The sequence below is a fragment of the Odocoileus virginianus genome, chromosome 16 (assembly GCF_023699985.2).
Source record: "Odocoileus virginianus isolate 20LAN1187 ecotype Illinois chromosome 16, Ovbor_1.2, whole genome shotgun sequence".
In the NCBI taxonomy this organism is placed as follows: domain Eukaryota; kingdom Metazoa; phylum Chordata; class Mammalia; order Artiodactyla; family Cervidae; genus Odocoileus; species Odocoileus virginianus.
Genome location: NC_069689.1, coordinates 7349392 through 7364041, shown reverse-complemented (window position 1 = coordinate 7364041; position 14650 = coordinate 7349392). Strand labels below are relative to the sequence as shown.

Below are 14650 nucleotides of genomic sequence, written 5' to 3'. Positions count from 1 at the left end.
CCAAACTGTCACTCACCGCTCAGAGTCGTCCCGTCCGGCTCCAATGTGGAGGGGGGTTCTCTGCAGGGCTTGGGGCTCCAGCCCCCGAGAGCAGACCTACTACCTCAGGCTCACGGGCAGCCTGCACGGGCACACTGTGGGCTCGGGCAGGCCCCTCGGGCCTCTTGCCTCTCTGCTCCCATGCTACAAACCCCCGACCAGTTGCTTTGTCCCTGGAAAACCTCAGCTTGACCCCAGAGGGATGTGCCATGTCCCTCAGCACAAGGATATAGCCCCGTCAGAGGAGGACGCCCTGACCTAGCGCATCTCTGCCCCCACCACCCTTATCCCCTTGGCCCCAGGGGACCATCCTGTGGCAGAGGGGGGTGGGGCAGGACTACAGCCCCTGCCCACCCTCCCTGACTCCACATGCTGCCTCCTTAGTACAAGAAAATGTGCTTCTAGACACCCATGGCGACGGAGCAGTCTCTCCGGCCGACAGTGAAAGTGGTCCCCGTGGTGAAGCTCCCATGGAGGCCCACCATGACGGAAAGGCCGGCTCCATCTGCGGGGGTCTTGCCATCCCCGAGGCCCTTGTTACCGGGGTCCCGCTTGCACCTGCCGGGGACTGATTGCAGCATTCTTTCACGGGAGGCGGCTTCCAGGCGCCAGTGCCCCGCTGCGGGTCCTCATCCCACACGCAGCCCTCCCGCCCCACGGGCCCCACAGTACCTATGGCCGGTGCGTTGATGCAGAGCTCTCTCGCCAGGAGGAGGAACGTCTTGCCCAGCACGTAAACGTTCACCTGTCATGAAGAAACACAACTCAGGACAGCCCTTGGCAGCAGGAGAGTGTGTGCTCCTCGGTCACCTTTCGGAGCGGCCCTACTGCCCCCCACAACAGCCCGGGGCGCCCCCACCCCTCGTCCAGATGGCTTTTTAAGACTCACTGTCTCAGTGGTGGCTGACTTTGCTGAGAAGGAAAGCTGCCTGCAGGACAGCTGGCTCAGCAGAATCCTCCAGAGCCCGAGGTGCCTGGACAGCAGGGCCCAGGCCGCCCCTCCACCCCGCTCCCCGGGGCGTCCTTGTTGCATCCCTGCAGGCCAGCGTAAGTGTGGCGGTGGGTCTGCAGACCTGAGTGCCCTGCCTGCTCGCCCCTCGAGGGCCAAGCCCTGCCCAGGCCCATGCCGGGCGTCTTACTGTCCCAGCCTGAGGAGACAAAGCCCCATCTCTACCTGTCCACCCCAGCCCCCCACAGGATCCGGGCCTCGCGAAACGCTGGCTCTGATCCTCTGCTCTGACTCCCCAGAGGGCCCCCTGCCCCCATCAAGCCTGGCCTGTGGGCCCCTTGGCCAGCCCCCAGGAGGATGCCAGGCGCAGTGGCGAGGTGGCCGAGTGAGGGCCTGGCAGGCCTCCCATCACAGGGCCTGCGGACAGCACTCGGGGTGGGGGGGGCACGGAATGGGGCATTGAGCCCCCCTTAGAGGCGATGGGGGTCCCCATGGGCACCAGTCGGGGCGAGACCCCCCTGCTCACCCCACTGGCAGCTACTCTCTGCCCTCGTCTGACCCCACCCTAAGGGCTGTGGCTCCCAGAGGGGCCTCCGAAGGGCACCCCGCCCGGGCCAGCCTCCAGCCTGCCGGTCGTCCCTCCGCCAGGTCCCCCAACACATCCCTGACGCTGCCCGCCCGTCACAGCCCCGCACCCAGTCCCGCGGCCCGGGCAGATGACACCTGAGTGCTGCAGGAAAGGGTGCCCTGGACAACTTCAAGTGAAAATTTTTAAAAGGACATGCGTGTAAAACGTGTGGTGACTGTCAGAGATGCTCACTGCCATTAGTATTCTTTAGAAATCATGACATTGACACTTTGTCTGAGGGTCACCTCCGAGTCTGCAGCTGGTTGTGGGTGCCCCCGGGTCCGTCTCACTATGGGGGGGAGGGACAAAGGGACCTCCTCCCAGGATCCTCAGCACAGCAGCTGCCGTCAGCTGTGAGCTCAGTGCGGGAGGTGCTCACCTGGGCACGTGTGAGAGTGAGGATGGACCGAGTCCTGAGCCTTCCCGCACTTCCGCTAGGCGGATGGCCCTGGGCAGTGGGAGCCCTCTGGGCAGGACCTCCCTCGACGTGTGTGCACGACACCCACAGTCAAGTGTAGACATCTGTCCTGTGCGTGCTGAGCCTGTCCCGGCCTCACGCCCTGGAAGGGCCGGGCTCATGACTGCCAGGTCACCACCCACCCTCCTGGTGCCCAGGCTGGGTTCCGCCCAGGACAAAAGGCCCGAGGCCCGCCCTCCCCCTGAGGTGTGTGAACTGTCTGTGTGGGTGCAGCCTGCATGCACGGGGTCCCGCTGGCCCTGACCCAGCCCCAGGGGAGGGGAGCTCTGCTCCGTCACCTCTCCACCCCAGCCCTGACTGTGTCCCGCTCCCCGAGGTGTGAAGCAGGAAGCACCGGAACACCTCCCTCTACCTTCCAAGCGGCGCCCAAGTACTTCTGGAATGCTGTCCTGAGGAATCGCCAGGAAGGAAACCCGCACGTGGACTTGCCCTGACCAAACACAGTATGTGGAGAACTGGATTTTCATGATCCCAGGGATTCTTTCCAGGGTGACCCCAGAAGGTTTCAGCAGGGCTGCTGAGAGATGCTGTTTATACAGGCAGTCTCAGGTCAGTGCAGGTCTGTCTGCCCACCGTGGGTTGCTGAAGGCCCAGCCCTGGGCCAGCTTCCTTTGGGAGCGGGGATTCCTAGGCACTTTGCGTGCATCCTCACAATGGTCACATCTGCTTTCCCTGATATGGCATGACGTTAGTTTTCTTTCCAAATCCTCAGTAGAGAGCCCAGCACCACCAAGCCCAAGCTCAGCCAGCGCCATAACCAGGGCATGTGCAGACCACAGTGGCCCCGCCCTGGAGGTGGCCCCTCCCTATGAGCATCCCATCCACACTGGTGTCCCTCTTGGTGGTCTTACTATTACCATCAGTCATTTGGAAATGAGAGGAACCCAGAAAGCAAGTTTCTCTAAATAGGCTGCAAGTATTAACATAAGCTGTTACACTGTTTAAATGTATGCACATGGGTCCATTTTGGTCTTTGAAGAACCTCCCTTGCCTTGGACGAAGGTCAGCTGGGTCTCTCCTGTGGCTCTACAACCAGCCCCCAGGACACCGCCACCACCCTGTGTCCAGTGTCTCCCTACCCCTTCTGTTCACCAGTTTCCAAACCAAGACCCAGGCCCTCCCCACTCTTCTCCTGTGGACCCTCCCAGCCGGGGTGGGCGGGGCCTGAGCAGGGCGGGGCTCCGGGGCCGGGTGGGTGCGTCTACCTGGAGCAGGTCGCTGAGGTCGAGGAGCATGTCTGCACAGGAGTCAAGGAGCAACGACCAGGCCCACAGGCGCCGGCCACCGGACGGTCTCCGGGAGGCAGACCCTGGCTGTAGATCTAAGCTCCGCATGGGATCGCGATCCAGAGGCGGCCACGTCGCGGGGAGGGGGCAGTGAGTCTCCACCACGCAGGGGGCGGGGCTGGGGGCGGAGCTACAACGTGGACCCCGGAGCACAGCCGCCTGTGCGGGCCAGCCCTGCATCTGCACGGGCCCTGCCCAGCCTGGCCCACAAGCACGGGCACCCACTGCGCGCCTGCTGGGCACCAGGCAGGGGGGCAGACACACACACACACACGGGACCCCGGGTGGCTGGCAGGCACTGCCACAGTGCTGGTCTCCAGGGGACAGCTGGGGGCACTCTGGCATTGGCCCAGTCCTCACTCTCAGTAGATGAGTAAGGAGTCATCAGAATACGTCCTGAGTGAGTCAAAACCTAGCCAGCCACACACAGAGAACTATATATAAAACATGGGCCTCTGAGAAAAGCAGCTTGTCAAATGAAGTTAGTATTACTCATGCTGAGGCTTTGAGAAGTAGCTGAGAAAGGATCCGGTGACACTGAACCAGAGCCTGGACCGGGCATCCAGAGGGAAAGAGGGAAGGAAGCCCCGAAGCCATAGCCTCATTCCAGCAGGCGGCGTGCTCTGAGCATGACCGCCAAGGTCCTTGAATAAAAGGCACCTTGTTTCGCAGCCTCTGAAGACGGGCCCTTCATCAGGGAGTGCAGTGAGACAGATGAGACTGCAGAGCAGACCAACACTAGGGAGAACTCTGAAAACAAGTGAAATCACAAGAAGTGAAAGGATGGCCACAGTAGATACACGAGCAGGCATCAGTGACCCCAGAAAAAGCTAACACAGCCAAGAGACCAGGTGCTGTCAGGCTCCAACAGTATCACACCGAGGGAAGGACAGCGGGGGCCTGAAGTCGCCAAGTGCTGGGGCACTGGGCAGGAGGGAGGGAGGGAGGCTACATGCCTCCACCCCGGCGGGCACACGGCCTCTCTCACTGGTCGCGCCCAGGAGTGTGGCCACCAAGAGTAAGCCCTCAGGGCGGCTGTGGACGTCGGCTAACAGAAACGACCAACGTGTGTCTGCCCAACAGAGCTCTCCGTGCAAGCCGGTGACAGAGAAGCTCTGCGTGGGGTGGAGAACGTGGTGGTCAGCACAACTTCGTAGACCCAACGCTGCTCTTAAAATGAAGTCTATTTTTGAGATGATACAGATAAAGTGAATGTCCCAAAAATGGGCAAAAAAGGTTTGAACAGGTGTGTCACAAAGAGAAGCAAAGAGCCCCCACAGGACTCAGAGTGGCCCCCACACCACGGCGGGGCCGGCAGCTCTGCAGGAGGGCCCTCCAGCTCTCAGGGCAGCCAGCGGTTGAGCCCGCCCCGACCACGCCCACGCCCCAAGGAGGGTGAAGTCACAGAACTTCAAGCACAAGAGTGACGACGGGAAGCAGCAGAGACCACCGCACACTCCAGAGACGGGCCGAGGGGACACACACATCTGCTTCCCAGGCAGGGCGTTCCGGAACAAGTGAAATGAACCCACGGGGGCCTCGGGGTGGGCTGCTGGCGCTGCCCTGCTCCCTGGAGGAGGGGCTGGCCACACAGACCTGGGTGCTCATCAGAACTCATCCCAGGGCACGATTAAGACTGTGCATTTCATTTCATGCCGGTTTTGCCTTAAAAGGAAAGAAGAACCATAAACAAACGCTGGGATCTAGTCAGTTAATAATCCGCCCGCTGAGGGCTTGGGGGCAGCAGGCAGATGTCTGCACCGCCCTTTGAAAATGCCAAGAGCACAGGCTGAGGGACCAGCGGGCGGGAGCTGGCAGCGCAGACAAGCTGTGTGTGCAAGGAGCGGCTGGGGCTTCCCACTGCGTCAGCAACCCTCTCACCTTTCCCAGGTGTTTGAGAGCTTTCATGACAAAATGATGGGGGAAGGGGGAATGTGTGTATTTTAAAAAGGAAATTGGGATTCAACTTTTAACCAATTTAAAATGAAACAGCACTTGCGGTCCTTGAACAGCGCGCCATCAGCACTAAAGAGCAGAAAAGGATGGCTGCACAGCGCCCACCCAGCCCCAGGGCCCCGCCCCGGCCACCACGGCCCTGCTCAGGGACCCGACCCCCGCAGCCGGCCACTAGAGCAGCAGCTGACGGCCACGCCCCGCCAAGCACAGAGGCCGCGGACACCGCGCCCCGGCGTCCTGCCACGTCACTTCTACCTGGCGGTGACGCCCGGCCCTGCGGGAAGTCCAGAAGCCGCTCGGGAGAGGGCAGAGGGGCCGGCGGCACGAGACACCAGCTGGCAGTGGGGGAGCGGGAAGCAGCAGTCTGCTTTGGCAACTTCACCTACAGCCACAACGAAACGGAGAGCGGCCGTGCTGTGGCGAACAGGTCTGAAAGCCAGACAAAGTGCAAGCAGCTCTTGGAAGTCACAGGGGAGCCGCCAGGAGCTGCACCCAAGGGCACGGGCCTAGAAATCTGGAAAGGCCAGGGGCCTGCCAGTGGCTCCAGCTCCAGCTCAGGGTACCAGCCGCCCCGAGGGCAGAAGGCCAAGGCCCAGGCTGCATCCTGGAGCTCACACAGCCTCACCAGGACTTCCAAGACAGCCAGCCTCAAGGGACCCAATTGTCAAGAAGTGGGCCCAATGCCACGCACACAGCACCCCCTCCCCCAGCCTGGTCAGCTCCTGCTCCAAATGGGCACGAGGGTACATAGGCTCCATGCTGCGGCCAGCAGCAGTCAGCTCCCAGGGGCAAGAGCGTGCGGAGACCCCCGTGATGGCCCCGGCAGGTCCTGCCCTGGTCCTGCACCAAGCACCCCAAGACGCACAGCAAGGCCCAGACAGGCGGCCCTGGCTCTCTGCCTGCTAGGGCAGACGACAGCCCTTCTGGGTGAGAAATACCCACAGCTGCCACAAGTTTTCAAATACTTCCAGCAACTCTATAAAAACTTATTTCCCTGGTGACTCAGATGGTACAGAATCCACCTGCAATGCAAGAGACCTGCATTTGACCCCTGGGTTGGGAAGATCCTCTGGACAAGGGAATGGCTACCCACTCCAGTATTCTTGCCTGGAGAATGCCATGGACAGAGGAGCCTGGTGGGCTACAGTCCACGGGGTCACAAAGAGTCAGACACGACTTAGCAACTAACACACACATAAGTATAACAGACAGAAGCAGACCTCCAAAACCAAAAGAAAACTCAGACAACAAAATCAGTTTCCTCAATGATCCCACTGTTAGAGTTACATTAAAGACATTCATATAACTCCAGACATGGAAGATCTTACCAAAGAAATGGAATCTAATAAAAAACAATCAATGAAGTTAGGAAGTTAGTAGATTGGTTTAACATCCCGTGACACACAGCAAAAGAAAGGATGAAAGAACTCAAGATATGTCATGGGGCAATATTCAGAGAGAGGAAAAGAAAAAGGAAAACATGGAGAATACAAAACACAACCTGAGATGTGCAGAAAGGGTTTAATGTTCATGTAACCGGAGTCCTTGCTCCTTGGAAGAAAAGCCATGACAAACCTAGGCAGCGTATTAAAAAGCAGAGACGTCACTTTGCCAACAAGGTCTGCATGGTCAAAGCTATGGTTTTTCCAGTAGTCGTATATGGATGTGAGAGTTGGACTGTAAAGAAGGCTGAGCACTGTAGAATTGATGCTTTCAAACTGTGGAACTGTGGAGAAGATTCTTGAGAGTCTCTTGGACTACAAGGAGATCAAACCAGTCAATCCTAGAGGAAATCAGTCCTGAATATTCATTGGAAGCATATCAGATACTGAAGCTGAAGCTCCAATACGTTGGCCACGTGATGCAAAGACAACTCATTGGAAAAAAGGCAGGAGGAGAAAAGGACGACAGAGGATGAGATGGTTGGATGGCATCACCGACTCAATGGATATGAGTTTGAGCAAGCTCCAGTAGGTGGTGATGGACAGGGAGGCCTGGCCTGCCGTAACCCACGGGGTCACAAAGAGTCGGACACGACTGAGTGACTGAACAACCACTGGAGTCCTAGAAAGGGGACAGGGTGAGAATGGGGGAGAATCTGTGCTTAGAAAGATACCTCCCAAGATTCTCCCCAAACAGACAGAAGCCACAAATTCCTGAGGCTGGACAAGTGCTAAAAAAACTACATCTAAGTACACCAGAGTCAAACCCTGAAACAAAGACAAAAGTGGCAGTGATACGAGACGATACCCATCAGACACCGACAGGAGGTCACGAAGCCCACCCGCTACCCTTTCTACTCATGGTAAATCTACTAATGGTAAAGCCACTGCCCCTGGCTTTACCGCGCATGGGCAAGGGGACCTGAGTCCGCTTCAGTAACAGACAATTACATGCTGCTTGTAACCGACATACCTTAAACATAGCAAGGAATGAATTTTAAAATATGGGAAAAGACAAACTATGCACATCCTCAGCAAAAGAAAGCGGGTTTAGTTATACCAACATCCAATAAAGCTTAAGGGGAGAAGTGGTGATGAAGATGGACATTTCATGATGTTCAGCATCATTCCCACCAGGAAGACACAGGCTCCTGAATCTGTATCCTCTAAACACAGCATCAGAATACAATGGGGAACCAACAGGGTAAAAGGAAGTCAGTCAGTCCTCATCTGCAGTAGGAGTTTCAAACTCTTCCTTTAGAACAAGGGGACAGAAAAACCAGCAAGGCTGATTTGAACACGACTAACCAACTTGACCCAACGGACATTTATAGACCGCTCCACCCAACAGGTGCAGAAGCCCATTCCTTTGAAGTGCCCGTGGCACGGCCACCAAAATAGACGGCGCGCTGAGCAGGAAGTCAGGTCTCAGACCCGGGGAGAGGGGACTCATCAGTGCCCGTCGTGTGACCGCGTGGGGACCACACGAGCCTGATACAGAGAGCACCAGGAAACCCGCGGCTGTTTCCAAAGCAAGTGGTGCACTTGTAGGTATGGCTTAATGTCTAACTAAAGAAATGAAAGTGGAAATTAGAAAATATTTTGCACTGATCACAAAACACATCAAAACAGTGCGATGATGTCACTAAAACCTGCCTAGAGAGAATTCATAGTCTTAAATGCTTATAGCAGGAAAAACAGAAAAATGAAAATCAAGGACCTAAGGAAGCTGGAAAACAGCAAATTAAATCCAAAGAAACTGGAAGGAAAGAAATAATAAGCAGAAATCAATGAAATATAAAGTAAACGTACACTACAGATAAACAGAGCCAAAGCGTGGTTCTTCCGAGAAGACTGAGGGAGCGCAGGTGCGGCTGCAGGGAGACCGGAGCCGTCCTGCACGGCTGGTGCGGACACAACACGGTCCAGCGCCGGAAAACAGGCCGCGGCGCCTCACAAGCTAAGCACAGCTCCCGCGGCGGCCGACAGGGCCCCACCTGCGGGAGAAGTCAGCAGGCAAAGGAGAGCGACAGGCCGTGGGCTGCTGCTTGCCGAGGCCGAGTGCTTTCTGAGGCGACCACGACGCTCTAACGCTGACTGTGACGGCGGCATGAGGGTGGCCGAACACCACTGCCGCACACGACCTCCCGCGTGAATTTCACCTCGACAAAGCCGCTACCGAAAAAAAGACCAATAAAACTGGCAAGCCCCTAGCAATACGGATCAAAGAGGAAAATGGCAAAATCACAAATGCAAGGCGCGACAGAGGGGCTGTCGCTCCAAGCGCTGCAGACAGAGGGAAATGGGGTGTCGAGGGTGGCCTGATTGCCGTGTATCTGGTCGAAGGCCTTGCAGAGCGCAACCACGCAAAGTGGGAAGGGAACCAGGGCCCCGAACGCCGCGAGGTGCGGCCGAAAAGTGAAACCCTGTAACTCCCCTCAGCGCAGGTCACGGGGAAACCACGGCACTCGATGCCCATGCCCATAAATACACTGACGAGCCGACACCCATAAATACACTGACAAGCCGACGCCCTTCACAACAAGCGCTCTCGGTGAGCAGGAGAAAGGAGACGCCCCAACCTGTTATCTGATAAAGGCTCACAGAGGCATCGACAGAAAGCATCTGAGGCAAAGCGCTGGAAGCGTCTCCGGAGGCGGGGATGCCCCCTCACGCCTTACACCACCACGGGGCACGGAGGCGGGCCTCAGACGGCGGAGGGCCATGCAGATCACGTTAGAAGGGACCAGCGAAGACACGCAGACACGGCTGCGCACACGGAGAAAACAAGGGCCCCACATTCAGCAGGCGAGACTCGCCACTGACGCCCGTGTTGTCAGCATCACACTGTCCTTCTGTACACCGGGAGGGAAAGACGCCGTCCACCTCAGCTCAACACACAAATGCGAGGCATCAATCTAACCAGCAAAGTTAGGACCTCCTCATCAGGAACGACAGAGAGCAGAGAGCGCCGCAGGAAGCAAGGGACACTCATCGCCTGCAAGAGTCGGCATTGTCAGCAAGCATCAGCTCTACCCCAAGTGATTCACAAACCCCAACTGGAATCCCAGAAGTTCTCTTTTCTTTTTCCCCACAGAAATGTACGATCTGATTCAAAAACATATACAGAGAAACAGCACGGCCAGACACCTCCAAGGTCTCACGCTGCAGGCTCTGAGATGGGCCATAAACCGGCCATGGAAAGCAGTCTGGTCTTGGCACCGACGGACCCACACAAGGGGTCCGAGACAGCAGAGAGAGACCCCACCTGAGCTGGAAGTGCTGCCACTGTGTGCGGGGAGAGCCGGCCTGCAGCAGACCGCGCTGTCACTGGAGCCCCAGGGAGAACAGCCAGTGCTGACCCGCTCCTTACAGCAGACAGGCAAACCACAGGTCCTCAACTCCAGCGGAAAACGTGAAACCAAGAGCTTCCAGGAGGGAGCACTTCCAGGACTGCGGCAAAGCTCTCTTCAACGGAGCACAAGCCATTAATCAACAAGAAGAGGATGGATGGATGGGGCGTCATTGGAATGAAGAAGTCTGTTCATAAAAGACGAAGCCCAGAGCTCCCTGCGAGCTCAGTGGCCAGGACCCCACACACTCGCTGCCACAGCCCGGGCTCAGTCCCTGCTCGGAGAGCTGAAAAAGACGCTGCCAAGAGGCAGAAAGCAGCCAGGATGGGAGACTCTTTTCCAGCAGACACCCAGCCCAGGGCGTGCCTGCGGGACCCCAGGGAGCGGCCCCACTCGGCATCATCAGACGCGGGCAGGCAGGACATGCTGAGCGGCAGGTCTGAGTCCTGAGGCCCCTGGGTGGCGAGCACTGGGCTGTGCCCTCCTCTAAGCCTGCTCAACTTGCAGCTCCGCATGCAGCGCACCTCCTGACAAACGCTCACCAGCCACTCAGGCCCTGCCTTGACCACCGTCTCCCTGTGTGATGCTGTGATGACAGACACGTATCACTGTGTGTCTGCCCGAACCCACAGGACGTGTGGCAGCAAGAGTGAACCCAGCGGCGAGCGCGCGGGCGGGGAGGCAGTGCGCTGTCACGGGGGGCTCGGCAGGGGCACAAACAGCCGCTTTGCTGGGGCCGTCCACGCCAGGCGGGCCACGCGCGCGTGCGGACGGGGGGTTGGCAAGTGGACGCACTCTCCTCTCAGTTTTGCTGCTGCCCTAAAAATCCGGTTTTTTAAAATCTTTTAAATTCTTTGGTCGTCCTTGGGGAGGCGAGTGGTTGAGGGGCAGGGGGCAGGCAGAAGGAAGCAGGCAGTGGTGGGCTGGGGAGAACCGGATCTTCATGGGACTGTCCTCGAGACAGAGGATCCCGGGGGGCCTGGGGAGGGGCAGAGGCTCAGCACGGAAGCACCCCACCCCAGGTCTGAGATCGGGAGCCCCCTGAGCAAGCCCTGGGGTCGGAAGCCTGGGGGAGAAGGTCTAAAGGCCGAGTGGGCACACGCCACACCGTGGGGGCGGGGCCAGCAGCCTCGGGACTGGGGGCACTGGGCTCTCCTGCTTACATGCAGGCATGCCGGCCACTCAGCTGGGGCCCAGTCAGCACCAAGGGCCACACGTCTCCCAAGGACGTGCGCCACAAAAGACGCGCTAGCGTGGGACACAGCTGCGGAAGACACTGGCCGGGTTACCTGGGCCGGGGACAGGGTGTCTGCTTACAGCCTGGACGGGAAAGTGAGTGAAAGTCGCTCAGTCACGTCTGACTCTTTGCGACCCCACGGACGATACTATATGACATTCTCTAGGCCAGAATACTGGAGTGGGTAGCCTATCCCTTCTCCAGGGGATCTTCCCGACCCAGGAATCGAACTGGAGTCTCCTGCATTGCAGGTGGATTCTTTACCAGCTGAGCCACCAGGAAAGCCCCTTAGAGCCTGGAAGTTTCCGCCAAACACACCCACCCAAGGACAGATAGTCTAGAAAGCAGGTCAGAGACAGGGAGTGGGGGGGGTGCGTGGCGGGCAGTCTGGGGCGAGGAGAGGAGAGGAAACGAAAGCCTCAAATACGCTCTAGGGGCTTGGAATCCACCCGGGAGACAAGGCAGCGGCACCACGCAGATGCAGAGCGAGCCGGCGGCGGTGGGGGGAGCCGCAGGGCCATCTGGGCATCTGGACACTGGCTGGAGGACAGGGCCGGGAGTGCCAGCCACACCTGTGCCCTCCGGCCACCCCCAAAACGGCCCTCCCGAGGGGACCGAGGGCAGGCAGAGGGGCTGAAGCACTGCCCCCATACTGACGCCCCCCCACCAGTCTCACCACACACTGCAGTCTCGGCGCATGTGTAGCGCTGAGGTTAACAGCTCAAGGCCAAGGGTGGGGCCAAAAATGCATGTGTGCAAGGTTCTCGGTCTGTTTGCAGAGCTGCCAACCATCACCACGATCTAAGATATTTTAATCGTCTCAAAAAGAGCCCCTCCCCACCCTCCGTCAGCACCCCTGGGCCCCCTCCCCAGCCTCTGTCACCCCCAGGCCCTGGCAGCTGCCCTCAGCTCTTGGCTACGAGCTGGTTGGCCTGCCTGCAAGTTCTGGGTTCAGGGTCCCCCACGGCGTGGGCTCTGGTGGGGCTCCTCCGCCGGGCAGCACCCCCAGGTGCCCGGGCCTCTGGTCCATCCTCTGCGGCCAGGCTCGGCTCCTGGCCAGGATGGTGGGCAGTGGCGGGCAGCCGGGGTGCTCGCGCTCCCCCGCCCCCACGACCGGGATCCCCCTCCTCCCTCTGCGGTGCCTGCTCCGCCCCCCACCCAGGAGGAGGGCGAGGTGCGCTCAGCAGGCGGGGCTGCGGGCCAGCAGCTGTGCTGGTGCCCTTGGCCGGAGCTCCGCTGCGCCACCTCGTGGGCTGCCAGGTGCTGAGCGTCATCCTTTCAAGCAACAAGGGCGCTTTTCATGCTGAAGTGATAAATCCCCAAGATTCAAAGACATTGTAATGAGAGGCTCTGATACTGAGGGTCGCCCCCCACACACAGTCTCCAGGGCCCCTCGAGCACTCTCGGCATAGGGCAGAGGCCACAATCAGGCCACCTGCCGGTGAGAAAGGCCTGTGGCGACCACATGAAAGGAAAGAGCGTGCGAGGAGGGGCAGAGAGGTCTCCGCTCCTACAGACACGCGGGGGACACACGGGGGACGCTGCACCCCAGGAAGGGCGCAGGGGACACACCGCTGCCCCAACTCCCACCAGGAAAGCAGAGACGCAGGCCTGGCTAGAGATAAACTCTCCCAAAGGAAAAGATAAGTGAATGGACAACAGGAAAGAAGAGACCGGAAGACAGTCAGCGGGGCAGCAGGGCGAGCAGAGAGGACACAGGGAGAGGCCCGCGGGACTCCAGAGCCCGGAGACCCAGGCGGGTGGAAGGGCCGCCGGGAAGCGCACGTGGGCCTCTGAGCCTGCAGACATGGGGGGTGCCACAGCCCGAGCACACACAGCTGTCCACACACAGGACCCAGAAGCAAGGCCCAGACTCAGGGCGCACCACTGCTCCACAAGATGCAGGAAGATTGACTGGCACTTGTGTCCAAATCCTGGGGAGACCAATGTGCCCCCGGAATCCTGCCAGGCTGTCCCCAACGTGCAGAAGAAAAACCGCGGGCAGTCGGATGCTCACAGCACCCACTCTCGGAAGCTGTGGGAGGACATGGGGCCAGCAGTACAATCTGCATGGGAGGTGAGGGGCCCAGCGGGACGGGAAAGGAGACAGGAGACACGGGGGAGTGCGCGGGCACAGAGCCCCAGGGGACGTCCTCATGGAGGCGTGCTAGGCAGGCCCATCCCACGCCGAGCCCGCCGTCCAGGCACAGGGAGGCCGCACACCGTCCCCTCCGAGAAGCCACGGGGCTGGGAGGGGTGAGCCCAGCAGGCCTGCGCAGCCGCCCACCGGGCCCCGGATCTGGCCAGGCCACAGCCGGCCCAGTGCAGGGGGACGCTGCAGAGCTCTGGGGCGGCGGGCCGGCGGCGCCCAGCGGCCCCACCCGCAGCCTGCGCCTTACCTCCCTCCCGACAGCTAATGCACAGGCGTCCCAGCACACACAGGCACTGAGGACGGGGGAGCTGCGAGCAGAGGGCAGCCCAGCAAAGGATACGCGGGGTCCCCTCCGTGCGGCACACCAGGTACAGGCAGGCCGCGACCACGTGCGCCATCCTCCGGCCCCGCGTCAGATGCTTGCTCACGGCCATCTTGAAGAAGTTGAACGCGGTGTCCAGGCAGTGCTGGTTCAGCTGCAGCTGGTTCCCCAGGTGGTGGATCTGACGCCTCCCTAGGACACAACACAACACGTTACCGCCGACCCCAGCAGGCGAGCCGGCCAGTCGTTAATACTGTCGGCGTCAGGTGACTGCCTCGGCAGCTTAAGGTGGAGAGTCAAGGTTTACTCTTTCCTTTCATTTTTGCAAAATGCTCAATTTTCTCAGGGGTTCCAGTAAAATCGTATGTGTGAACATGGGGTGCAAGTTCCCCCCGCGTTACGTGCCCCGAGGCGCCCCCCGCAGGGTGGAGTGGGTCAGGGCAGCCTGGAGGGCAGAGCCCTTCCCAAGGCCCCGCGCTCAGTGAGTCTGGGAAGGGCTCCGGGCAAGCCGGCCATCTGGCGCTGAGTGCTGAACACAGGCCCCAAGTCCACACGCTCCACTGCACGGGCCCCTCCCGCAGCTGAGCGCCCAGGCCTGGCTGCCCGCACCCACCCAGCCTTCCCCACAGGCCCACCCAGCCATCCGCATGAGCCCCACGCCAGCCTCTGGCCAGGCTGGTGTGCACAGGCCAGCCGCGACCAAGTCTGCAGGCATACCTCCGCCCGTAGCACGGCCGTCCCGGGAGCCACGGGAGCAGGCCGCAGGGGCACGAGGGGGAGGCAGACATGCCCTGTGTGACCGGCGAGC

The 14650-nt window shown here is 59.8% G+C and overlaps 1 protein-coding gene across 3 annotated transcripts in view; it reads right to left on the bottom strand.

Annotated features, from left to right (window-relative positions):
- The window catches only part of BRF1 (BRF1 general transcription factor IIIB subunit), a 56723-nt gene that overhangs the window by 21368 nt on the left and 20705 nt on the right, over positions 1 to 14650 (bottom strand). For 2 of the 3 annotated variants that reach the window (XM_070477699.1, XM_020897686.2), the window contains exons 3-5: positions 13861 to 14034; positions 3300 to 3331; positions 712 to 784 (exon numbers count right to left, since the gene is read on the bottom strand). In XM_070477699.1, the coding sequence (XP_070333800.1) occupies positions 712 to 784; positions 3300 to 3331; positions 13861 to 14034 (279 nt within the window). Of the gene's footprint in view, positions 1 to 711; positions 785 to 1995; positions 2098 to 3299; positions 3332 to 13860; positions 14035 to 14650 lie in introns of those variants that run through there. The other variant, XM_020897684.2, reaches the window with a different exon arrangement.